Source organism: Rattus rattus, chromosome 9 (genome assembly GCF_011064425.1).
Source record: "Rattus rattus isolate New Zealand chromosome 9, Rrattus_CSIRO_v1, whole genome shotgun sequence".
Taxonomy (NCBI): Eukaryota; Metazoa; Chordata; class Mammalia; order Rodentia; family Muridae; genus Rattus; species Rattus rattus.
The window spans coordinates 69,083,613-69,110,275 of NC_046162.1; the positions used below are offsets into that span (position 1 = coordinate 69,083,613).

At 46.7% G+C, this 26,663-nt stretch overlaps 2 protein-coding genes across 2 annotated transcripts; both read left to right on the forward strand.

Annotated features, from left to right (window-relative positions):
• The first annotated feature begins 3,357 nt into the window (after positions 1 to 3,357).
• LOC116908709 (CMRF35-like molecule 2) lies at positions 3,358 to 10,864 on the forward strand. Its single transcript, XM_032912046.1, has 4 exons — positions 3,358 to 3,397; positions 8,517 to 8,864; positions 9,543 to 9,654; positions 10,750 to 10,864. The coding sequence occupies exons 1-4, from the start codon at positions 3,358 to 3,360 to the stop codon at positions 10,862 to 10,864; spliced, it is 615 nt and encodes a 204-aa protein (XP_032767937.1).
• A 6,651-nt stretch (positions 10,865 to 17,515) lies between these two features.
• LOC116910350 (CMRF35-like molecule 3) lies at positions 17,516 to 26,471 on the forward strand. The gene is made up of 4 exons (XM_032914205.1): positions 17,516 to 17,555; positions 21,194 to 21,535; positions 24,553 to 24,715; positions 26,243 to 26,471. Exons 1-4 carry the CDS (start codon positions 17,516 to 17,518, stop codon positions 26,373 to 26,375), a joined length of 678 nt encoding a protein of 225 aa, XP_032770096.1. The 3' UTR covers positions 26,376 to 26,471.
• The last annotated feature ends 192 nt before the right edge of the window (positions 26,472 to 26,663 follow it).

The following is a 26,663-nucleotide window of genomic DNA, read 5'->3' on the forward strand; positions in this document are numbered from 1 at the left end:
CCTTCTCCTGTGAAGATCTACGCCCTCCTGATGCCTGGGCATGCATGTGACTTTTCTTCTTCTTCTTTTTTTTTTTTTTTGTTCTTTTTTTTTGGAGCTGGGGACTGAACAGGACTTGCGCTTCCCTAGGCAGCGCTCTACCACGCCTGGCTAAATCCCCCAACCCCGCAGCGGCTTCTTCTTAAAGGCGTCAGTTAGGTGTTTGGGGTTTTAACCTGCGCTGATAACAACTTTTGTAGGGGTGGTGGTGACAGACTTCTGCACCTGTGTCCTGCAGAGGAGCATTATTGAGACAAAGGTCCAGTCTGGGTATGAAAGCCACTGCCAGCTGCTTCAGGGAAAACACTCTTTGCCCTGTGGTAGCCAGTGAGGATGATTAGGACAGTCCGGGGTGATGCTGGGCAGTCTTCTCACGCTGTCTGAAGGGCTTTTAGCCATGGCTCAGGGGCTTCGAGGCACATCCTTGGTAGGATGTTGCACCTGGGCATTTTTCCCAAGCTTCCACCACCCAAGGTGCCACCGTTTTGTCCCCACCCTTTGTTTTTGTGACAGTAGCAAGAACCTTCTCCTTTTTCTTCTTCTTCTCATCTTTCAGGTATTTCCTTTTGTACGGGCCTTTCTGGAATGCCATAGCAGATTGGAGTACCTGCAATTCCTCTAAGCAGGACAAGGTTTCAGCTGCAATGGGAGCTTCCCCTTCCTCAAGCACAGGGCCCCTTTTGGTTGCACCAGTGGGCCAGGCCCGGAGGCAGCATCACCATAGCCTTCTTGGCACATGGGTTTCTTCTCTATTATGGGACTTCTCCGTTGTTTTCACCCATCATCTTACAAAGATAGAAAAAGAAAGACAAGACTGGTTTTGTTTTTCAATTCTTTTATTCTTTGGGGTTTCAGAAACTTATATGTATTAAATGTATGTGTATGCATTTAAACAAACTATAGGAGATGAATTAGGTATGGAAAAGCACACAATTGCACTCATCTTGCAGCACAAACACACATATACTCACACAAACACACACACACATCTGTACACACACACACACAACACTGCACACACTTTTTTCTACACACACCACACTACCACACACATCACCTGAACCACACACACACAAACATACACACACACCACACACCACACACACACACATCACACAGACACACACACACATACACACACACACAGCTGCACACACACACAAAATGGAAGGCACCACTCAAACACACTCCTGCAGGTATATATATGAGCTCCTGTTCATTGCACTCACAAAACTCTTGCACTGGATGCAGGGCAACTAGATCCTTGTCATCTGCAAAATCACCACCACACACACCTGACACAACTCTAGTTCAGGGACTTCACACACACATGTAGTGTACCACAAACATTCAGAGTGCACCCACACACACATCAAACAAAATGAATAAACCCCGCCCACACTCAGTTAGGCACTGAGCCATCACACCACACACAGCCAAACTCACTCTCTCTATGGAAAAGAGCTGGGGACTGGTTTGATCTTTTTGTTTTGGTTTTAAGCATTTATTTGTTTTATTGATGGGTATGGACATTTTGCCTGCAGGTGATATATGAGCTCTGTTCATGCTGATGTCTGCAAACTCTTGGAACTGGATTATGAGCTACCCTGAGGGCTGGGAACTGAATCCTTGTCATCTGCAAAACGCAACATGTGCTCTTAATTGCTGTCTTCTCTAGTCCCTGGTTTTGACTTTTCTGGGGGTGGGGAGACCTGAAGTCTCCCACTGTCTATAACTCCTAGTTTCAGGGACTTCACTGGCCTCTTTGGGCACCAGGCATACATGTAGTGTACAGACAAACATTCAAGTAAAACACCCACACATCAAAACAAAAATGAATAAACCCATGGGCTGGAGATGGCTCAGTGGTTTAAGAGCACTGACTGCTCTTCCAGAGGTCCTGAGTTCAAGTCCCAACAACCACATGGTGGCTCACAACCATCTATGTGGGATCTGATGCCCCTCTTTTGGTGTGTCTGAAGAGAAGGAGCAGTGTACTCAATACATAAAAATAAATAAATAAACATTTTTTTTAAAAGTAGATAAACCTTTAAAAACAACTATCATTATTTTTCTGGAGGAAGCTGTCTATGCACTGGTCCCCAGCTTTAAGCCCTCAGGTGTTCAGGGGAACTGTATAAATAAGCTCAGTGGGTCACTGAAGGAAGGGCTTTAAGTACACAGACAAGCAAACCCCATAAGATGTAGGGGCATTGTGAGGAGGGAAAAATGGATTGGTGGGGAGTGGGGAGGGAAGCAGAGGATAATACAACTGAAAATGAAATCACACGCATTACATAGGAAATTATCACAGAATAATGAATAATAAGCAAAACCGGCAACAAAAGAAATGTCCCTAGTTATTCCTTCATAGAGGAATAAACTGGAGGAAGAGTGATTTCCCAACTGCTCCAGGGCTCACTGTTGGTGTATGGTAGAAATGGGTGAGGCTGGCTCAATGGTTAAGGGCTTGCTGCCAAGCATGGTAACCCTGAGTTTGAAACTCCAGCCCTACATGGTAGAAAAGAAGAACCGATCCCACCTGTTGTCCTCTGATGTCCACACGTAGCCATGGTGTGTGTGTGTGTGTGCGTGTGTGTGTGTGTGTGTGTGTGTGTGTGTGTGTGTGTGTGTGTACAAACACAGTAGATACACAAAATAATGTTGCAAACAGATAGAAACAGAGTTTGGCAGTTCAGTGCCCTACACTACACCTTAGATGTTATCTTGACTCTGAACAAGGCGAAATTGGTTATTGAGTAAGAGCTTGACCACAGGAAGTCAAATGTTGAGTCTGGGTGAGAGCTTGACCACAAGAAGTCAAACGATTGAGTGTGGAGGGATGCTGGGTTGCAAGAAGGGCCTGGGGTCAATGGCACAGAAGCAATGGTTGAGAAAACAGAGTGCCACTCATCTCTGCTCTTTAGTGGGGGCACTCATGATCCCAGAGTCAGTAGCCATAGCCAAAGGGAAGCAGTGGAGATCAGGGAAGGGTAGCAAACAGGAAAGGGAGCTGAGAAATAAAGGCTAAATTGATTACATAACAGTTGGCTCCCTGAAGGTCAGGGCTGGCCATGGCGAACACTTTTATCGGTTGCAGGCTCTCTCTGCTTCATTCTCTGAGACGACCCTTACTCACCTTCCTTTTATTGTTAAGTTAGGAAGTAGCTCAGAGCGAGAAAAGCAAAAACACAAGAAGAAAAAAAAAAAAACCACATAGAGAACTTGAACAAGAAGGTGGTTGCAGGTCCTGTGACTCATCTGGATTCCAACACAGCGAGACCTAGGTTTTCTGGAGACGGCACTGTGAGGCAGGGCATGTGGCTGTCCATAGGTCTGTTCCTTCTCTGCTTCCAAGGTGGAGTAGGGCGGTGGATCTCTGCAAACCTCATTTTGCAGAGGGAGGGAGAGTCAGGTCCTGGGTTCAAGCCAGAATCCAGGTGCCAGCAGAGTGGCAGTGGGCCCCCAGGGACAGGAGGATGCACACACACACACACACACATTCACCCCATCTCTTTGTCTAGTGTATGTGCCAAAAGCATTCATCCACTTGCCTCTATAAACCATTATTAAGCACCAACTGCATCCCTGGAGTTTTCAAAATGTTGTAACTATAAAATAACTTCCCTAATCAAGGGGTCCTACTTGAATAAGGGGTCAGGTGATTATGTTACAGGGTTGAGTCTTGCTTTCTGCGACACAGAGCGATCAACTTCTGAATGAATATCAACTACACCAGGGCCCCTGCTTTTGCCCTCAGAGGGATGGGCTTCATTCATTGAGGCTCCACAGGAAGTCTTGAAGGCTGGACCTGCCAGTGAAGCAAAAAGGCAATGATTTAGACTAAGTGTGATGCACCTAAGATTGTGGAGCATGCAGAAGTCAGCAGTGACCTTGGTTTTTACCGAGTTTAATTTAAAGAGGTTGGAAGTGTTTTGTGAGGAGCAATGTGTGGCTTGCTGCGACAGTTGGTTCAGTAATCTGCAGCATGCAGGAGGCTGAGGCAGGAAGTTGTAGGCCTGCCTCAGCTATACAATGAATCTTGCCTTTAAAAAAATCTTTGCAGAAGATTCTTAGGCCAAGCATGGTCGTGGTGCCTTTCATCCAGTACTTGGGGGGTAGATGCAGATGTATCTGTGTGAGTTTGAGCCAGCCTGGTCTATATAATGAGACCCCTGTCTCAAAAAAACAAACAAAAAAGAAGATAAAATCTAGATCTTTAGGCTAGAAATGAAAGACAATTGGATGCACATTGTATTACTGCATTATGGGGCTTGAACTGCCTTGACTGAAGGTTATGATGATGATATTGATGATGGTGGTGATGGTGATGTTGATGATGGTGATGGTTGTGGTGATGGTGGTGGTGGTGATGGTTTGTGATGGTGGTGGTGGTGATGGTTGTGATGGTGGTGATGGTGGTGATGGTGGTAGTGATGGTGATGGTTGTGGTGATGGTGGTGGTGGTTGTGATGGTGATGGTTGTGGTGATGGTGATGGTGGTGATGGTGGTGGTAGTGATGGTTGTGGTGATGGGTGGTGATGGTAGTGATGGCGATGATGTTGCGTGGGGATGGTGAAGGCGATGGTGGTGTGATGATTACAATGATGATGGCTTAATCTTCAGACAGTCTGGAGATGAGGTAGAAATGCTGCATGAGTACAGGAGTAGGTTCCAGAAACAATGATGGTTGGAGCTGCCTTGTTCCAGCTCAAGGAGTTGACTTCATATGAGCTTTCCCCTTCTCTCTATAGTAAATGAAAGCTTCAAATCAGATATGATGAAAAATTGACCCCCAGTAATCAAGCGCTACAAAAGCAGGACCACTCCCAGCATACAACTGCTCCTCCAAATCAACTTGCTTTACATCTGAAAAAAGTTGCCCAAGTGCTGAAGTTCAGTGCAGTTCAGTGAAGTTGAGACTCAAGAGAGGCCTCTTTTTACCATCCTTCGACTGGCTTCCCCACCCTGACCCATTCATCCCCTTACACTAAGGCAGAGTGCTGAAGCCCAGATTTAAACTGTGAAGTAATTAGGTACTGTCACACAGTGTACTTCTCCTTCTGTATCTCAACATGCAGCCCCTCTTCTTTCATAACATCCCTCTCCTGCTGCATCCACCAAGGTTCTAAAGGCTTGGGAAAAGGCACCATCTTGTGTTATAGAGGAGACCCTGAGGGCTCCCCATGAGCCTGAAGGGAGGAATGAGAAGAGATAGGAGGGAGGCGGAAGAAGAATCCCAGAGCAAGCAGGGGGGAAGGCAAGGGAAAGAAGTGTTTTTCTGATATAAAACAAACAGAAAAAGTCAGGCATGGTGGCACATGCCATAGTCCTAACTCTCAGAAGGTTGAGGAAGAGGATTTTTGAAGGGTCAGCTTTGGCTTACCAGGGAGACCTTGTCTAAAGAAAAGGAGGAGGGAGGAAAAGGAGAAGAAAAAAAAAAAAAAAAAAGAAGGGAGGATAGGGACAGGAAACTGGGAAGGAATAACATTTGAAATGTAATAAAAAAATATCCAATTAAAAAAAAGAAAGATAAAGAAAAATAACAAAAAACAAATAAATAAAATGAATAAAACTAGGGACAGAGGGCTGGCTCATGGGTTGAAAGTGCTTGATGCTCGAACCTGGCAGGTTGACTCTGATCCCTAGAACCCATGTGGTGAATGGAAAGAACTGACTCCCAACAGTTGTCCTCCGATCTCTACGAGTGCCATGCCCACCACCAGTAAATAAACAAAGCTTTAAGGAGAAACTAGAACTTCTATTCGTTGTGCATTTTATAGCCCACACAGTTCAATTGAAATGATGATGGCACACATTCATGGGGTTACACTATGCTATTTTGGTCTATGTACACAATTTGCAGTGCTTAAAATGAGTCCTGACATGCGTTAAACATGAGGACTGGAGGATATGATATTGAATAAAATAACCCTAGGTGTGATGTCTCAGGCCTGTACATTTCATCTAGGTCACTGGAGATTAGGGAAGGGATCTTGAGTTCAAGGCTGGATTTGACTACACTGTGAAACCTTGTCTCAAAAAAAAACAAAACACAGCAAAAGGCATTTGTGTCCTGGACCTGTATGGCTATATAGGAAGAGCAGGTTCCTCCTGCAAATTCTGGAAGGTTCTTAGGCTTGATTAAATGAGGTGTCCACCACTGACTGGGTGACCCCCTAGCTGCATGGAGGGAGGTGAGTTTTACCATCTCGTTTCCTGGTAGTGTGGAGCCTGGAGACGGAAATAATCCCATCTGGAGGCATGAATACCGTGCTACTGCTCAGATTGGAACTTGGGTGGAATTGTCGGACAGTCTGGGTCCACCTAACTTCAGTTGTCAGTGCTGCCCTGTCCTCAGCTGCCTTGGTCTCTCACTCCCCACAAAAGATCCTGCTTAAGGTTCCACCCTTGCTCTGTCAGTCACTGTCTGTCTTCCCAGTCGAGATGACACCAAGCCCAACTGAAATGCTCGTCCAGAAATGTGGTTTTCAAACAGCACAAGGGCTTCAAAGGTCACTCACACAGGGGCCTTCTCTTTTTTAGAAATCATAATTTGAATAAGATCATTTTAATGGAAAATAATAAAAGAGGAAATAATCCAAGGCACACAATGGCGAGGTCATGGCTCTTAGTGTATGGAGCTTGCAGTAGCTGGTCTCGTTAGGGGACTATTAGGCCACTCAAGCCTATGAACCAGTTGTGACCTAGGCAGAGAAGCAGGGTGTCCTGGTTTTACAGACACAGTAAGAAGCAGCTACAAAGAAGAACTGAAAATGAGCTCTCCATCCATCTCCTCCACTGGGTTCTTGACTGCCTATAGAAGTATTTCAGGGAACAAAAACAAGCCTGTGTGTTCCAAGAAACAGCCCAGGATGCTTCTAGTAGTCTCAGCTGCTTTACAGTGTATTCGTTTTTCTTGTTGCTTCTCTGCAAGAAGCAAACTTAAGAGAGGAAGTGTTTATTTGGACTTTCAGTTCAGGGACTAGGGTTTATCAAAGCAATAACAGTCCCAAAGATACCTTTGTCTGTTGTCCCCTCCCTCCCCTCCCTCCCCCTCCCTCCCCTCCCTCCCTCCTCCCTCCCCTCCTTCCCTTCCTTCCTTCTTCCTTCTTTTCCTTCCTTCTTTCCTTCTTTTCCTCCTTCCTTTCTTCCTTTCTTTTCTTTGTTTTTTTGTTTTCTTCTTTCTTTCATTCATTCTTTTTTCAAGTCAGATACTACTTTCTTGAGTGACGGGAATAAAGGAATGACGCCATAACCAAGGGCATGAATATCCAAGTCTTAAGCCTGGAGAATTGCTTCTTTAACATTCAATATCTGTCTATGAAACAAACCTCAACTCTATGACAACAGCCTTTACAGCAAATACTGATCTCGTCTGCTGGAGAGAGGCTCCAATCAGACTTGGGGGCAAGGGGCTCTATTCCCTTCTCACATCCTCACAGTTTCCTTTTCTTTCTACACTGCCCGTGTGCCCCTACAGCCTGTTTACCCTGAAAAATTTTTAGGGTGGCCCCTTTCTACTGCCAGGAATAAGTCAGCTATCAGTCTGAGCCCTGTGGGTGGTTCTGGTGTTCATGTTTCCAACTAGGGTGTAATAATCCTCCATCCTTAAAATCAAGTCAAAAGCTGCTTGCCAAGTGCAGTCTCTCCGGACTGAAAAAGGACTCAGTGGTTAAAGCACTTGTCGCTCTTACAGAGACCAGATTTGGTTCCCTGGAACCCACAGTTCTGGAGGTTTCTCTCCTTTTTTTTCTTTCTTTTTTTTTTTTTGGAGCTGGGGACCATTATCTGCAATCGCTCTACCCTGTCTAATCCCCAACCCGGGGTTTCTTTCTGACCTCTGTGGGTATGTGTATCACACACATAAAATAATATATAAAAATCTTTTTTTTTTATAAATAAAGCCTTTTATGGTGAGACACAATCTGGAAAACTATGTTTGCACAATATGGAGTAACTTATAGCAGGGCACACAGTCTGGTCGTGACAGTGGAGTGAATCAGGGTTTTTGTTTTAAGACAGCATCTGCTATGTAGCTCAGGTTGGCTCAAAACTCCCAATTAGATGAAGCTGACTTTAAACACAAACTCAAAAATCCTCCTGTCTTAGCCTCCCACATACTTGGAAGGCTCTGCTACGTGCAATTTAGAAGTTGAATTTTTAAAGAGCAAGTTTGACTTGAAGAAGATTCCAGAATGCAGTGGTTTTCGTGCAAAGAAAGTGATTTGTAGATAACCTAACCTTAGGCCAGCTGTGGCTGCCTGGGTCCACATGGAGCCATAGAGTTGGTGCTTTGTCTCCATAGGGGGCAGATCTCTTCTTGTCTCTCTGCCACAGCCTGCAGTCCAGTTGTCTTGCATCTCAAGCACACATGTCTCTCCTGGTACTCTCCCTGGATCTCCCCATGCTTCAGGAAAGCCGCTCCTTCCCAGCCCACCTGGAAGGGGACCTGATTCTGCCTTATGGTTTTCAGGTTGTTTATCTCTGACGGGCCCTGGCTCTGTGTCTGGCTACGTAGGAGGCTCTCTCCGTGTGCAGTGTCAATATGCACAATCATATAGGGGCTATACGAAATACTGGTGCCGAGGACCGCATGACAAAGGGTGTAAAAGTATTGTAGAAACCGATGGAAGTGAGAGAGAAAAGAAGAGTGGCCGAGTGTCCATCAGAGACCATGCTGGGAACTCCACCATCACAGTGACCATGGAGAACCTCAGTGAAGACGATGCTGGCTCTTACTGGTGCAAGATTCAGACGGTTTTTATCTGGGATTTTTTGTCACGTGACCCATCGGTCCGTGTAAAGGTACATGTTTTCCCAGGTAAGACCACTCTGGTTGCGGTCACGGAGTCTTTAATTAGGAAGTATCTGTCTGCCCTTGGGACATGTGTGTTGACATTGTCTTGAAATGTGCCTCTGAGTGTTGTGGTCATCTCAGTCAGGTTGGGAGAAGAGTGTGTGATAGATATGGAGGGAGATGGCTGACCTCTCCGTCCATGGCTGGGGAAGGGGCGAGGTGTAGTTCACACAAATAATCTGACACCTGATATCTCTAGTAGGAGCTGAGAGACAAACTACATTCTCCTTAATGGCGGGATAAAGTGATCCTTAGTTGTTCCTATATGAGGGATTCTTAGCAACCCTCCACGACCTCTGGGAGGATTCTTGGGCCACAGGCTGAGCTGTGTTCCTTCACACTCTCTCCTAGGCTTCTCACCAATCAGGGGGCACCCCTGAGAGATCTCTCTACCCTTCCTCAGGCAGAGTCAGACAGGGATGGGAAGAAAGTCTGAGATGGCACAGACAGCCAGTCTTTCAGCAAGAAGGCTCCTTCAGCCCTTGAGAGCCCCCACCCTGGATGTGGCTGAGGTTTGGCTTAAAGCACTTCTCAGAACCTCCACTGTGAATATGTGATGCTGTGTGACATCAGATCCACACAGACACTCAGTACAGGCTTGAGACCAAGCAGTGACCTGGTGTGCATCTTTGTCTCCAATAGCCACAACTCCCATGGAGACCACACACCCAGCCATAACTCCTTTCCTCCCACTCGTGGATCCTGGACAGAACCTGAGGATTCGTGCTAGCACGATGCTCATCTTCCAACTGTGGTAAGAAGGACCCAAGGTTTGAGGAGAGTCAGTGGCTGTTGGATTGTGGGGCCGGCAGTGTTGGGGAAACCTTACTATTGAGTGATATCCCCCCCCACCCCAATCTCAGTTTTCACATTCTGTAAGCCTCTGTGTAGAAGCCAAGAGGAGGGTCTCAAGGGACACAGGCTTGGGGCAGAATCTGTGTTTAACAGATTCACATAGCCTTCCCGTTTCCCCTAGTGCTGGTAATTACAGATATAATTCCTCTTCTTTGCCCTTCCCCACCAGACTCTAGACTTGGAGTCCTAGCTGTGTCTCTTTCAAAAGTCACTGTTGAGGGCCAGGGAGGTGAGTCAATGAGTTAAGTTGCTTGCTACAAGTCTAACCACCTTAGTTCAAGCTCTGGGTACCACAACAGAGAAATAAATGTAAAGATCATTGTTCAACTGGGGTTCTTGCTCCCAGGAGCTGCTCTCGAGGTCTGTAAAGGAATAGGCTCTGCTCCGGGCTAAAGTTTACATTTTTTCTTCCTTCTGAGAGAAACCTAGGGAGAGCCAGGCTGTCTATAGGCCCCGAGGGAGGGAAATTCAGAACTAATTTCAAGAAGTCAACTGAAGGCTGGGGACTGAGCTTAGTTACCAGAGTGCCTGCCTGATGTGCATAAAGCCCAGACAGAGTTCGATCCCCAGAAATGCATTGATTGGGCGCTGTGGTACACATCTCTTATTACCAGCACTAGGGAATCAACAGTGAAACAAACAGAAGTTCAAAGCCTCAAGTATATCATAAAACCGGCTTGTGCTATGTGAGCTCTGCCCCGCCGCTAATAAAGTCAGGGGAGACCTTGGTAGCTCTGGGCTGTGCTTTTAGAAAAGCTAGTCTAGCTAGATCCTTTACCTCACTTCACCCATCACTTCTCCATAACCACAGACTGGGGAGGAGGACGGGGGTGGGGTGGGGGTGGCACAAGGGAAGACGTCCTTGAGTCATTTCCTAGTCTGATTCTGAATCAGTTGGGCTTTTGAAGCAAGGGGATTAGGAAGTGTGGAAGAGACAGGGGTCAGTCCTGGATCCTCTCCTTGAACTCCTCTTCCGTCCTCCACATGCCTGCAGGTCTCTGCTCAGCAGCGTCCACTTCCAGGTCCTGGTCTTCCTGAAGCTGCCTCTGTTTCTGAGCATGCTCTGTGCTATCTTCTGGGTGAACAGGAAGATTCCTGAGGGAATGTAGAGTAACCTGCCCGAGAGCTATGAAGTGAAGAACCCCAGGAATGCCCTGGGAGGGACTCAGCCCTGCAGGCTGGGTGAGAGACACATTGGATTCTGATGACTCTGCTTGGAGGCAGCGGTGCCTGGATTCTGGACTTCTTCATTGTTCTCTGTCTCAAAGTGGGGCGGGGGTGGCCCACTGACTATCAGGGAGTCTTGGATACCAGACTTCTGTGGTGTCCTCAGCGTAAACGAGGGAACAAGGCTGGGAGTAATGGCACATGCTGTTAATTCCAGCACCAGAGAGGCAGAGGCAGCTGAATCTCTATGAGTTCAAGGCCAACCTAGTCTGTATAGTGAGTTCCTGGACAACTAGGGCTAAATAATAGACTCCATCTTGTTCCCAAAAAGAGGGAACAGGACTCTCCTGGGCCCTATGTTAGAGGTCTGCCTTTCTCTTCTCCAGATTTCCTGAATTCTGCTCTCATGTCAGCTCTGAAGGGTAAGAATCTTCTAGAAGTTTCTTGAACAGAAATCTAGCCCCTTCATCTTCTTGGTGCCATAAAAGCATCCCAGGCCATTGTCTCTGATGGCAACAATCACCTCCTTACTACAGAGAAGAAGTTCCTGAGGAACATGTCCCCCACAGACTTGACTCACAGACAACGCCCCCTCTTCTAGAACAATCCTAAGGGATTTGGCTTCTAGCAGAGCATTTCCACTGCCAACTCTCCCAAGCACACAGCATTCTTTGACCTCGCCTGATCCTTTTAGCTCAGTATGATCTCTAAGCCTCCTTATGTCTCCACGACCAGAAAGCATGTGTCAGAATTCAGCACATACCTGCCAATCAGCTCAGAAGTAAAGTTCTGTGGTTACACAGAGCAACAGTGGAGAAGATGGCGTCCTTGCATTTCCTAACCTGGGAAGCGGGGGTCTTCTGTGCAGAGTGTTAACTGAGGGTCCATCTATTCTCACTTGAGAAAATGTCTGAGATCACCTTGGGGAAAAGACAGGTATTCAAAGGCAGGTAGTGTGCTAGTCGTGAGGAAATGTCAGATCTGGGCATCCACTGGGCAAAATCAGCTCTGCAAAAGGCTGATTTCTTCATTGCTGCTCTTCACAGGGAGGACTCAGAGGGTTAGCCCCAAATGCCACCATTTTCATTTACTCCAGGTATCCAGGCTAGACCTCCTTCTTCACCCTCAGCCTCAAGTCTGCCATGAGCTATTGATGTCCATTTCCTGAGAAAGAACATATTTATAGGAGCATAGTAGCCAGATGTAAAGACTCAGGGAATACCTATCACAATGATAGCTGCCCATGGAAGCCCTATCCACTGACAGAACACACCGTGGATGTAGTTTCTTAGGGTGAGGCATGTCTGTCAGTCCAGCATCGTGAAGTTTTTCTTCTAGCAGTTCAGAAGGAGCATGTGGATTTGTCATCAACTCTTGCTTGCATTTCCCCTCTGAACACTGGATGGATTGGAGCACGCTACGATCCTGGATGTTACCTAGCCAGTGGCACACCATGTTCAACAAAGAGTCAGGAAGGGGAGGGTCTAAGTCTGAGAGAAGTAATGGGGTGTTGCTGACAGTTGTAGGAAAGAAAGAGGCAGGCTTAGATGAAGCAGAGCCCGTGTGATTTATTTCCAAGCAGAGGGGGTCAACTAGGAATCTAGAGGTGTGGCTCGCGGAATGTTCAGGGCTGGAGAGAAAGGCTCAGGGAGAGATTAACTGGCTCCTAGAAGTAGGTGAAATTACCAGGTGAGTGTTCAGTACCAAGGACAGAGCTCCGAAATCATGGCAAGGTCGCTGAGGTAAGCGTTCAGGACCAAGGACAGAGACCGCAGAGGCTCTAAGACCACACCAACCATGACCATTTCAAGGTGGGAAGTGAAGGCGGCCACAATACTGTGAACTGCATAGCAGCCTTTGCTCTCTTCTCAGCGGTTTTCACACGCATTCATTTACAGATTTGTTTAACTATGCAGCGTTGTCCTGCTCATGCATCCATGTAACAACCATCACAGTCAAAACAGAGGATTTCTCCACCATCACAAGTCCTCCTTCATGCCGGTCTGCCTCATTACTGCCCACTGGTGACCACTAATCTCTGCCCGTCTCTGGCTCTGTCACTTTGAGAATGTTCTAGAAAGGGAAGCATTTCAGTGGCATATCCCTTCCTCCCCCTGTTAAGTACAAGTCTTCCGGATCCACACAAGCAGATGTTCTTGGAAATATTCCATTCCTCTTTATTACTGAGCATTATTACATTGTATACATTCATTACAGTTTGTTTAACTCCTTGCTCATTAAAGTATTTGGGTCTAATAACTTGCTCAATCTTTCGGGGATAATTAAGAAAAGCATTTGGGTCATTTCCTTTACAAATAAATAAAACTGTTATCCACATTTCATACGTATTTTCTTTCATAAGGGTACGCATTTTTATGTCTCCAAGGTGTCTCTTGCACAATTACAAACTTATACAGTAAGTACGTTTAGCTTTCTAAGAAGAAATCCAACTATTTTCAGCATGGTGATGTTAACTTATTTTTCCATCAGCAAGGGATGAAAGATTGGGTTTGGTTTTTGTTTTTTTGCTATTATCATTATTTCTTTAAAGGAATTTCGATTTGCTTTATGTGTAGAAGTGCTTTGCCTGCACATGCGTCTGTGCACCATATGCGTGCATGCCTGGTGCCTTGGAGGTCAGAAGAGAGCATTGGATTCCTGGAACTGGAGTTATGGACGACGAGCTGCTGTGTGAGTGCTGGGAGCCAACCTGGACCCTTTAGAAGAGCAGCAAGCGCTCTAAACTACAGAGGCCCATCTCCTGCTCTCATTACTTCTTGTTCATTCCAGATGCTCTGATAGGCATGTGGTTCTGAGTTTCCCAAGGGACCGATGATACTGCAAATATTTCTGGTGTGTTTCATTTCTACCCACACGTTATCTTTGATATCATATCTGTTTCATGTCTTTCATTTATTTTCAAACTGAAGCCATTTTTTTTAGAGTTTTGCTACATTTTTTTTTAAAACTTGGTGCATAAGCACACACACGTGTGTGTCACAGTGCAAGTGTGGAGGTCAGAAGACACGTTGGTGGGAGTTGGCTCTCTTCTTCTACCAAGTGGGTCCTGGGAATTGAACTCAGGTCTTCGGACTTGGAGGCAGATGCCTTTCCCAGCTAAGTCGTCCTGACACACTTCTGCTTCAGCCACCCAAGTCGTGTGCTACAGAGATGCGCTGCCATGCCTAGACTAAATAAATTAGTGTTTCTTATTGCTTTCTTTTTAGAGTTCTCTGCCTACTGTACACAGAAGTCTTGGTCCATATTGTATTTCAATCTCTAGCTTATGTTTTTATCCTCCTTATAAGATAGTTTACCGTGAACAAAATCACGCTTTGTGTGTTTGTTATGTGTATAGCACATAAGCATGTTTGTGTGCACATGGATGTGTGGGCACACCTGCCTGTACATGCACACCTAGAGGCCAGAGGTGACATTGTTTTCCTATAGTACTTTGTAACTTCTTATCTCTCACAGAATCTGGGGCTTGCTGTCTGAGCTCGACTGCCTGGCCAGCAAGTGCCCAGGAGTCTCCTATCACCTTTAGTGCAGAGGTTACAGATGTGTGCCACTGTACCCAGGTTGTAGGTAGATGCTGGGGACCTGAACTTAGGTCCTCATAGTTACAGAACAAGCCCTTGACCCATGAGCCATCTCCCTGGTCAAAACATTTTGAACTTTGATGACTCATAATTCATCAAATTTTCTTTTAAAGGTTATGATTTTGGTGTCATGTATAAAAATCTGTGAGTTGCCTCATATTCCAGCTTTTAAAAAGTTTTAGAGTATTTATCCTCTGTCTGTCTGTCTGTCAGTCTCTCTCTCTCTCTCTCTCTCTCTCTCTCTCTCTCTCTCGTGTGTGTCTGTGTGTGTGTCTGTGTGTGTGCATGTGTCTGTGTGTGTGTCTGTGTGTGTCTGTGTGTCTCTATGTGTATGTGTGTCTGTGTGTGTGTCTGTGTGTGTGTCTCTGTGTGTCTCTCTGTGTGTGTGTGTGCATGCAGAGGCCATAGGAGGTTGAGAGCCGCCCTGCCTCCATTGCTCTGTTTTATTCTCTTGATAGAGGGTCTCTCCATGAGCTGGAGCACACCGCTTTTTGGCTAGGCTGGTGGCCAACTGGCCTGAGTTTTGTAGTTTTTAAATTTAACACTTGAGCTCATGATTCATAGTTTATTTTGGATTTCTTGTTCAGCACAGGAGGAAGGAAGTTCTAGGCATTTAGCTTTCTAGCGTGTGGATATCCAGTTGTTTCAACAGTGAGTGTTAAATTCACGATATTCCACTGTTGTTGTTGTTGTTCTTTTTTTTTTGTCAAAAACAAGTCAAGCATATTTGAGTGCAAGATGTGTGACATTATCCAGAGCCCAGGGAGAAATGAAGCCACCAAAAAGATGAGATCTGAAGCAAAGACAGAACCCTACAGTGAAACATACACAGACAATCGCCCTTAAAAATACTGTGAGCGAGGCTCTGTCAGAGCCCGAATGATACAGATGAGGATGCTTACAGCTAACCATCGGACTGAACAAGGGGACCCCAATGGAGAAGTTAGAGAAAAGACTGAAGGAGCTGAAGGGGTTTGCAACACCATAGGAAGAACAACAATATCAACCAACTAGACCCCACCACAGCTTCCAGGGACTAAGCCACCAACCAATGAGTACACATGGAGGGACCCATGACTCCAGCCACATATGTAACCGAGGATGGTGTTGCCCAGCATCAATAGGAGGAGAAGCCCTTGGTCCTGTAAAGGCTCATTTCCCCAGTGTAGGGGAATGCCAGGGCATTGAGTGGGAGCATCCTCATAGAAGCAGGGGGAGGGGGAAAAGGGATGACATTTGAAATATAAATACATAAAAAAAATCTAAGAAAAATAAAATTTAAAAAATACTGTGAGCAAAACAGAATGCATCTGTCAGTCCGTGCAGAATCTCGGGCGGCAGTCTGCAACCTCTGAATAGAGGATGGAAACAACAGAGCTGTGGATGTTTGCCTAGGGCCATACGGTGCTCCCAGCAGGCATGAGGACTGACCTTCTAAGGTGCACAGATGGGCCTGCAGGGACAAGGTGGGGACCAGTCAGCAGGGCAGATTCAGCTCTTTGCCTGTCTTGTGACCGGACCCTAGGTGGTGTCACAATATTCAGGTCTTGTTCTTATAATAATCAACGAACCAGGCTAAGACCCTTCTCTGTAACCCCTCATAGCCTGGCTGCAAATTCTTTAAAACTCCTTCCTTCCCCTAAGTCTGGGTGTTCTAGGATGGCTTCAGCCAGTAGATGGCACTGTGGTTCTTAATCTTTTCTTCAATAAGCATCCTAGACGGTTAGTCCTGACTATCTATATTCAGGGTTGGTCGTCTCTCCTAATTCAAACTTCTCAGTGCACACCCTCATAGATGTACTTACAGGTGAGTCTCCTAGGTGACTTCAGATCCAGTCAAGTTGATAATGAAGATAGAGATCAGAAGCATTCCCAGTGTGCGGGGAGAGGGGGGCGTGCACGTGTGTGCACGTGTGTGCCCAAGTATGTATGCGAATGTGCTTGCATGTGTGTGTGCATGCATATTTTCATGCATGTATGCTCTGTGAGTACATGCCTGTGTGTGTGCCTGTGTGTGCATGTGTGTATTTCTAAACTTCCTCCCATGAAAACCTTGATACCAGAGGTAGAGTGTACTTATATCTATCCACACTTGCAACTCTTCCTTTGAATTTAAGTCACCTGCAGATTCCCACAACTTGGGAGGCTGACAGTGGAGGGGCAGAGCTTGAAGACAGCATGGGCTGCACAGCAAAACTCTGCCTTCCAGGAACAGAGCAAGGGCTTGTGGATTCAGCTCGGTGGATAGAGGGCTTGCCTAGCATTCGTGAAACCTTGCATTCACTCTCCAGATGCTCGTAAAACATCTGGAGCGTGCTGGGGAATGCCTTTAACCATAGCACTTTGATTCTGTAAAAAGGATGATCAGAAGTTCAAGGCCAGCTTGAACTACAGGAAACCTCACCTTAAAGCCACATCCTCCCTCTTGCTCTGAGCAAATGCCTGTGGCCCCAGTAGCCACTGTACCAGATGCCCCTGACCAGAGAAATCCCTGCTCTGAGGTCTATAGCTGTGCTGCCCCAGGTTGAGCCTTAGCAACACCCTTTGCAATCCTGGGCTTTGCCTAGGCTACTGCCATGGGCTTACCCTGGGCTGCCTTGTGTCCCCTTGCTCCTGCAGCCACCCTGTCTTTGGTTGCTCTCCTTTCCCATAATGCCCTGCAACTCAGTAACCTCCTGGGCGAGGGGTTTGCTGGATTCCATCTTTTGCATCTCTCCTTGTGAATCCCACCTGCCTTTCACGCTGAGGTCTAGCACTGCATTTATTCAGTAGAGGACGTCCCTGTTCACCCAGCTGTACCTCCCATCCCGTGACTTGGTCTTCTCAATGACTGACATCATCTTTTTTCCAGTATGAAAATTGAGAAGTTTTGTCAAGGAAGTTAATGAGAGAAGCTGAGGGGTGAGACCTAAAGGAAACTCAAGCTGAGCTTCAAGTCCTTGCCGGGTGCTGGCATCTGTCACCACCAAGAACAGGAGGGGGGACCACACCATGTGGCAGTTCTCTGCTCTGTTTTTCCTCTTCTTCCCAGGTAAGTAACATGGGCCATAGAATGTTCCATGTCGGTGGTGAGGGTGATACAGATGGTCTGCCCTGGGTTGGGGAAAACCGGCTGATTCACTCACCAGCTGCTAACTCCCAAAGTAAAAGGCAAGTTTTTGGCATCTGATGGGTTCTGTGGGTATTGCAGAAAAACCAAAACCAAAAACAATTTTAAAAACAAAACCAAAAAGACAAACCTTCCAGAGTATTTCTCAACCATAGCTCCTCTACAAAAGCCAATGAAAGAGTGGATGAACTAATTCTCTTCAAAATGTATTTTTAGTTTGATGTTTGGCACACGCAGTCTAGGATGACCCAGAACTTGGGATATTCCAGGTTCCACTCTCTGAGTGTTGGAATTTCTAGGGTGGAGGTCTATCTCCAGTTACATTGTGATTTATAATTGACACAGTAATCAATACTCACAGGGTCTGTGTGTGGTGGTGAATGCCTTTCATGCCAGCACTCAGAAAGCAGAGGTAGATGGACCTCTGAGTTCAAGGCCAGCCTGGTCCACAATTTGAGGAAAAAACCTGATGGGGTGCAATGGGCATTTGCACATTGGTACAGGAGGTAAGGATCAGAGCAGGGGCCGGACTTTCATCGAAGCCACTTGTCACTACTGTGAAATCTTCTCTAGGAGGTATTTTGAAATAATCAGTTGTCAACCATAGTTTTTATCTGTCTCATACAACACTAGAAGTTGTCATTCTCATCAAATGGCAGACACCTCTGTCCCAACACCTCTCCCTCTATGCAGTCAGCCCTCTCCCTTCTTCCCTAATACCCTGCCCAGGCTGATAACCACTGTTCTGTTCTCTGCTTCTTTGAGGTTAACTTTTGTTCCTTTGAGGAAAAAAAATGTGTCTGTGTGGTGTAGGTATGTGTAAATGTTGGTGTGTTTGTCTCTCTGTGTGTGCACACACGTGCACATGCGCTCAGGTGCACACATGGGTGCACATAAACATATGGAAGTCACAGATTGGCTCTGAACACCTTTCTCCACCACTTTCCACCTTGTTTGTTTGGACACGGTCTCCCGCTGAGCCTGGAGCTCACACAATCAGTCTATCCACCCATGATCTCCAGTAACCTCCTGTTTTTGGGATCACAGATACTTCCCGCCCCCGAAACCTAGCTTTTTCCCCGTGTGTTCTGGGGATCCAAACTCAGATCTTTTTCTTCATTACACAGAAGCACTTTACAGACTGGTCCGTCTCCCTGTCTCTCTAGCCACAGAGAGTAACGTTTTCGCTCCCACACATCAATAAAACTGTGGGGTAGCGTCTTCCTGTGCCTGATTTATTTCAGTTCCTCCAATCTTGCCTGTGGGCTGCAAATGGCGGAACTTAGTCCTTTTACGATGATACTCCATTGCATTCATACACCACACTCTATTATCTGTTCATCTGTATCTGCGTGACACTGAGCCGTGGCTACTGTGAGCACTGCTACGGTAAACACAAGGGGAGATGTCTCTTCCACATATTCGCCTTCTCTGGGCTGCATGTTTGCTTTACCACTGAGCTAAATCCCCAACCCCAATTACTCAGCCTGCTTTCTTATACCTCTGCTACCCAGAGGTAGCACCGCCCACAGTGGGCTGGACCTTCCCACGTCAATAAAATGTCCCCCAGATTTGCCTAGAGGCCACCCTAATGGAGAGAGTTTCTCAATTCATGTTCTTTTTTCCTGTATGTTCCTAACATGGTGCCAGGTTTATAAAACCCCAACCAGCACAGGGTGTGTCCCCCCAGTGGGATTGCTGACTTATGTGGCAATTCTATGCTAGTCTTATGAGGAACTCCCACACCATTTCTCATAAAATCTAATATACATATCCAGCACACAGTGTGTGAGACATCCTCTGTCCCACACACATCGACACTGTTACATGTTGTCTTTTTTTTTTTTTTTTCTTGGTAATAACCGTTCAGATTGGGGTATGATGCTCTTTGTGATCCTGGTTTGCATTGATCTCCCTGAAAATTAGTGACATTGATCATCTGTTTGAATGTTTATTGACCACTTGTATCTCCTTTGAGGACTGTCTGCTCAGTTTGTCCGCTCCTTTGTGTGTGTGTGTGTGTGTGTGTGTGTGTGTGTAGGTGTGAGCATGCGTGTGGGCAGGCGAATCTGCCTGTGGGTTTGCACACGTGCGGAGGCCTGAGATCGAGAGGCCAGGTATCCTTCTTTAAATACTACCTGACTTTATTTTTTTTTTTTTATATTTTATTTTCTGTTTGATGCAGGGTCTCATTGTTGAGCTCTGGCTAGCTTACAACTCTCTATGTAATCCAGGCTGGCCTTGAACCCACAGAGACATGCCTGTGTGTGAGATCCACCATGGCCGACTCCCACCTTTATTTTCTGAGAGAGGGTTCCTCACTGAACCTGAAGCTGGCTTGGATGGCCAAAGAGCTTCTAGCATCTCCTGTCTCTACCGCTGACCTCCCCGTGCTAGGCTAGGACACGAACGCAGGTTCCTCTTGGTTTGGCTTACACTGCAGACACTTTGCTGACTAAGCCACATCTCCACTGCCCTCACTTGTCCATTTGTAGTTGGACTATGATCTCTTGTTGGACTCCTTGAGCCGAATTCTCACTCATATAGACGGACATTTACCTCCTATCAGATCCATAAGCTGGAAAGCTTTTCTCCCACACTGCAGGCTGGCTCTCCGTGCTGTTGTTGGTTGAGATCGTTTAGTTTAAAAATAAGTATATTCAGCAGTTTTTGTTTTCTTACCTGTAGGGACATACTTTGCTGCTGGTGTTGTTTAAGGCAGTGCCCTGCTTCCTTTATAGTTTATCTTTTTTTTTTTTTTAAAGAGTTTTTTTATATATACTGTAGCTATCTTCACACACACCAGAAGAGGGCATCAGAACCCATTTGATGGTGGTGAGCCACCATGTGGTTGCTGGGAATTGAACTCAGGACCCCTGGAAGAACAGCCAGTGCTCTGACCACTGAGCCATCTCTCCAGAGACTCCTGTAGCATTTTGTTTACAGCGGGCATTTGATAGATGCTGCTTGTGCACGCTGTGTCAGCACCGCACCAATGGTGCTGCATCCTCAGTCCTTACCAGGAGCTCTGGACTCAGATTCCATGGATCTGAAGGACAGCAGAGGGTCTGTGTGCTGTGGGCTCTGCACCGTAGGGAAATCTGAATGGTTGGTGCCATTGTGGTCAGCCTCCAAGGCTTCATCCCAGAAACTGCCAGAACTATAAAGAGTGGCTTCTGTGTGGCCATGGGATGTGACTTCTTCAGATGAACCTCCTGAGGGTGATGGGTCCCTAAGGAAAGACAGAATGATGTCCAGTGGACATGGCCTTCTGACACTTCCTCCACTCCAGCCATGATTGCTCATTGTCACCATTTTTATCTTCTGAGAACTGTAACTGGGGTCTTCAGCCTTTTTTTTCCTTTTGCTTGTTTTCTTTCCTTTCCTTTTCTTTTTTTCTTTTTGCGGCTTCAACCAATAGGATAATGACGATGATCTGTCTTGGGAAAAGGGAAGTCCTTCGCTGGTTGTTATTCAGCTCATGAACTCTACTTGGCACAGGGCCCTGTACCCTTCCCTCGGAGTAGGAGATCAGTGATCTGTGATTTTGTGTTTTCCAGGCTGCATCACTGCTCAGGATCCAGTCACTGGTCCAGAGGAGGTGATCGGTCACGAGCAGGGCTCCCTGACAGTGCAGTGCCGATATGCCTCAGGGTGGGAGGATTACAGCAAGTACTGGTGCCGAGGATCTGGTTGGAGAAGCTGTAAGATTCTCGTTGAAACCGATGCATCAGAGCGGTTGGTGAAGAAGAACCGTGTGTCCATCAGGGACGACCAGACAAACTTCATCTTCACAGTGACCATGGAGGACCTGAGGATGAGCGATGCTGACGTTTACTGGTGTGGAATTACAAGAGCTGGACGTGATCCCATGTTTAAAGTTCATGTGAGCATTGACCCAGGTAAGAAAAAAAATTCCAGAAAATCCTGGTTGGGGAGAGGGATTGGCGACCCTTCTGAAAGCCTTACTAGAAAAGCTAAGCAGAGTCTTCTCTATTCATCCCGTTTTCTATTGAAATAGAGAATGAGGTGGGGAAGCCTTGTCTCCTGGCTCCTGTATGTGTGACTTAGATACCCTCACTCTCAGAGGTCTGGGAATTGACCCAGAATCTCATGGTGCCACTGGGCTAAACTTCCAGGCTGAGACCCCCTTCCCCTTTAGCATAAAATAAAGGAAGCTGCAGAACCTTTAATTCCGGGCAAGATTCAGTAATAAAGGATCGGGTTTATGTCTTGCTTTAAACAACTACAAAAAGGAAATAGACAAAATTGGAACTGGAGAGATGGCTCCATGATTACGAGCACTGGCTGCTCTTCCAGAGAACTGGATTTCCTTTCCAGCCCATACATGGTCGCTTGCAACCATCTGTAATTCAGTTCCCAGTGCGCCCCTTCTGGCCTCCATGGGCACTGCAAGTACGTGGTGCACATAGATACATGGAAGCACCCATACACATATACATGGATATTTTTTAAGAAATAAAATATGCAAAACTGAACTTTTTTCTGCGTATTGCACACCAGGTAGTAATGAGTACGCTCTGAAGGAAACAAGTTTTAAAGGGGAGCTGCTTTTTTCTCTGCACATCATCTTTCTTTAGAAAATAGTTAATGTGCTAGGCATGGTGGGTGCACAACTTTTTCATCTATAAAATGTAAATTTATTTTCTTAAAAAAAGTAAGTTTATCTGACTGACAGTTTGGAAAACTAGGAATCCAAATGTCACTGGTTTGGGCAGTGCCACACTTTGGTCTCCTCTCCCTTGTCTTAATGATACTACTAGGATTCAGTCATTTGGTCTCTACTCTAGTGATCTTAATTAATCATTTCCCAAAGGTGCCTTTCTGATTAAGTTTTACCCCCTTATACCATTAGCAAAGATTTACAGGAAGAAAGGCCTGCATTGAGTTCAGGGAACTAATCACAGCATTCAACGCCTAGCTCTTCCTGGCTCCTAAAACTCACGTCCTTCTCACAGACAAAAATCCCATTAAATAATTTCAAAGACTTAACTTATCCCAGCGTAGGTTCACAAGGCTCATCCGAGATAGTTGTCACCCACTTGTAGCGGGGAGCCTGGAGTTGCAAAACAAGTTACATTCTTCTAAGGAACAGGGGTGGATGGGCAAACGGATGGATGAGGGATGCTTAATGAGCCCAAGGAGGAAGCCAAGCCAAGGAAGGAAACATCTAATCCCAGTCCTCAAAGTTACATTCTCTCCTGTGGGGCTTTGCTAGACTCCGCCCCAGCTTTAGTCTTCATGGGCTGGGGTCTTCTTCTTGGGTTTCCTCTATGGCTTGACTACCACAGTACCACGAGGCATCGTCACCTCAGAGACTCCAACCTGAAGGCAGTCTTCTTCCTGCTCTCACTGGGTTTCCTCTTCAGCCATGGTGAGAGCCGCCAGGACTCCACAGCTCTGTTTTTCCGACCTTTATAATCCCCTGCGCAGCACGGATGCTGACAAGGCCTGCTTCTTGTAGAGGCTGCGCCCCTCAGAATCATGGCGGAAGTTGAGGATCTCTTTGCCAGCAAGCTAGAGTTCCCAGTCAGTTTTGGGGTTCTCTTCGGGGGTCACCTCAAGGAATCCTCCTTCTTTCCAGGATTCAACGTCCCCGCCACCCTCTGTTTCTCAACTTTAGTCTCCTGGGACAGAGATTGTTCTGGGAAGCCTTTTGCCTTGCCATCCCGGCGGCTCCACCTCTGGATATGCCGCTCCGATTTCTTTTTAGTAAGCTTTGTCTTCAAACGATCCCTTTGCTCTCTCATTTGACTCGAAGCCATTAAGAGCCGCCACGCTGTAGCCTGGACGCTTTGCTGTTTCGCGATCTCCTCTGCTAGGTGCACTGGTTGATCCCTTGGAAGTTCAGTCTTCCAACATGCCTCAGGACAAGGACACAAGGAAACCAAACCTTCTGCCACAAGAAACAGGGATGGCCTCTACTTCAGTTCCCAAGACAGTTCTTTTTTCCATCAGAAACCTCATGTGCACCGCCTTCCAAAGTCCACATTCCCGGCAGCCTTCTGGTTCTCTGAGCCCTTGCCCAGACTGGAGGCTGTGCAGCTGTCTGATGTTCCAGGAGCTGCTGCTTCAGATTCTCCCGGTCTTTCCCTCTTAACCAGCTCCAAAAGGTCTGGTATGCGTTCAGGGGCAGTGATATAAAGGACCACATTTTACTTTAGAAAGAAGCAAAGGAGGTCTACTTAGCTCTTGTCTTTTTGAAGGCTAGAAAATCCAAGAGATGATGTCGAAGGTGCTTGTCTCTGTCTCTCGGTACACGCCATTATTCCCAGCACTAGGGAGGCAGAGGTAGGCAGATCTCTGAGTCTGAGGCCATGCTGGTCTACATGGAGTGAGTCCCAAATGATCCAGGGCTACACAGAGAAACCCTATCTCAAAAAAATATGTATAATAATTAATGTAAGTTCTCGATGGAGACTAGAAATTGAGCTCTTTAATTTCTAGTGGAAAGAATTTAAGGCTGTATCCAGAGCTGGACTGCCAAAAGGCAGTGTGTGGGGGGGCTCCACAGTGCAGAGGGGGAGTGGGAAAGTGGGGACTGTGGTGTGTGTGTGTGTATGACGCTTGTCACTCTTGAAGCTGTCCAGAGGGATTCCCAGCACTGTAGAGCTACCTTGGTCTAATTTCATCACAGCCTGCTGGGGTCAAGTCTCCGGGTCAAGGACACAGATAAACCACAAGCTAAGCTAAGGCATCGGTCACCTCCCTAGTTCTTCCAGAGAATTGTCCTTCAGGTCTTATCCAGTCCCTGTCCTTTCTACTGTGTTCTTTCTGCTCCCTAAACCTTAAGTTAGACAAACAGGTCTCAAAGCATCTCACCTCATAGGCTCTCACAAAGATTATTTTTCTTTTTAATTCACAAGAGAACTGAACCAGGTTCTCTTCGTATCCTCAGCCCCAGAAAGTTCAACTACAAGAACGACAGAAAGTTCAACTACAATAACGACAGAAAGTTCAACTACAATAATGACAACCATGCCCACAGTTCTGACATCCATACCACCAAACATGGAGAATGCTGGCCACGAAAGGTTGATCCAGAACAGCCCCTTCATCTGGTAAGCAGAGCTCTACCCTGGCAGCTATGTCCCACTGAGCTGACCCTGTGTCCTCCCACTGGGCAGGCCTCCTGACAAAACACCAAATGCCCAGGAATCCTGGGATTCAGGAAAACCAATCATTTCTTGCCTAAGTATATTCCAAGCATTACTTGACATGGCTATATTTATACTTTTTTTTTTAAAAAGTCATCTATCTGAATACCAAATTGGCCCATCCATCTTGTAATTTTATTTGCTAATGTCAGATAAACTATCTCGTGGAAACACCTGGGCTGGTGGATTCTCTTTTGACCTTTTAGTATACCAAGACTTCTCTTCTAAGCCTCTGCTACAGGAAGGTGACATTTTTCACCTGAGTGGCAGGAGAGACTGAGCTCTTTTGTCTCCTCTGTGTGTTCCCCAGAAGGTGGGACAGAGGGTCACGGTTGGGGCTCCACTGAATTAGAAGAGATTTCTCTCCCATCAGGTACTGGTTCCAGCCTACAAATGAATCTCATTGTACCTATCCAACTCTGCCAAGAGCCAGTGTTGGGGGGGGGCTCCACAGCGCAGAGGGGGATGGGAAAGTGGGGACTGTGGTGTGTGTGTGTATGACGCTTGTCACTCTGTGTGTGTGTGTGTGTGTGTGTGTGTGTGTGTGTGTGTGTGTGTGTGTGGACAAACATGTCTCAAAGCATCTCACCTCACAGGTCTCTCAAAGATTATTTGTCTTTTTAATTTTCTTTTTCTGCCAGTGCCTTGGATGTGTTTTTAAGGCTTGTTTTGACAAGTGGATGGAAGGTTAGTGATCAAGTGACAGAGGGTAGGAGGTGCCAGAAATGTAGAGGGTCTGAAAGAATGTGAAGCACGGAGAGAGCTCAGTCCTTGGAAACATTCTGGGACATTGGATGGCATGGTGTGCCAAGAAGCAGCTCTCATATCTTCCAGGAACGTGTTGGGGGTAACCTGTGACTCAGAGCATCTGCAGTTGTAGGTGCTTTCCAGGAGCTGAGGATAGCCTCCTGTTGGGCCAAAAGAGAAACCAAGGATGGTCCAAGGAGGGAGAGGGAGACCTGGGTAGAGGATGGCAGGGAGGTGGGGAATGGGGCTTAATACTGTTCAGGGCCTTATGGCCCCACATGGTATGAGAAAGGGACACAAAGAACTGCGACACCGTCTCAATCCACGGACAAAGTGGAAGCAGCCATCAACCATATCTAGATGTAGTGTGCCCCAAGCCTCCTACTAACACACAGGCCCTGATGAGCTTGGGCGGGGCCATCCTGGTGAAGAATGGAGCAGAAGTCAGGGTCAAAGGTCAGGGAGCAGTGAAGCCTTCAACCTGGCGGAGGGATGTCTGGTAAAGCTTTCCGGGAGAGCGTTTATCCTGCAGGCGCCATGACCAGCCATGCGCTTGCAGGGACGTGACCTGTACACCTAGGCGTGTCTTTCTCTGGCCCTTGAAGGCTAGGACACTGACGTCAGGAAGGCTGAGCACTCGGTGCCAGGTGGCAGCTCACTTCCTGCCTCCTTTATTTCCTGCAGGCCCCTGCTGAGCAGCGCCTCCTTCCAGTTGCTGGCCTTCGTGGTGCTGCCCCTGCTCCTGAGCATGCTCAGTGCGATCCTCTGGGTGAACAGGCCTCAGAGACGCTCTGGGGAGGTGAAGTTGGCCGGGTGAAGGCCCATAGCTCTGGTGCTCAGGACAGAGAGAAACACTTCCCAGGAGATGGAAAATAATCTCTTTCTCTCTGCGTCTCTCTGTGTCTCCGTGTCTCTGTCTCTCTGTCTCTGTCCCTGTCTCTCTGTCTCTGTCTCTGTCTCCCCCACTCCCTCTGTGTGTGTGTGTGTGTGTGTGTGTGTGTGTGTGTCCCTTTCTCTGTCTCTACTACCTTCTCAACTCCCCTCCCCATACCCTGAATAAACTCTATTCTATAATATACCATCGTGTGGCTGGCCACTCAGGGGG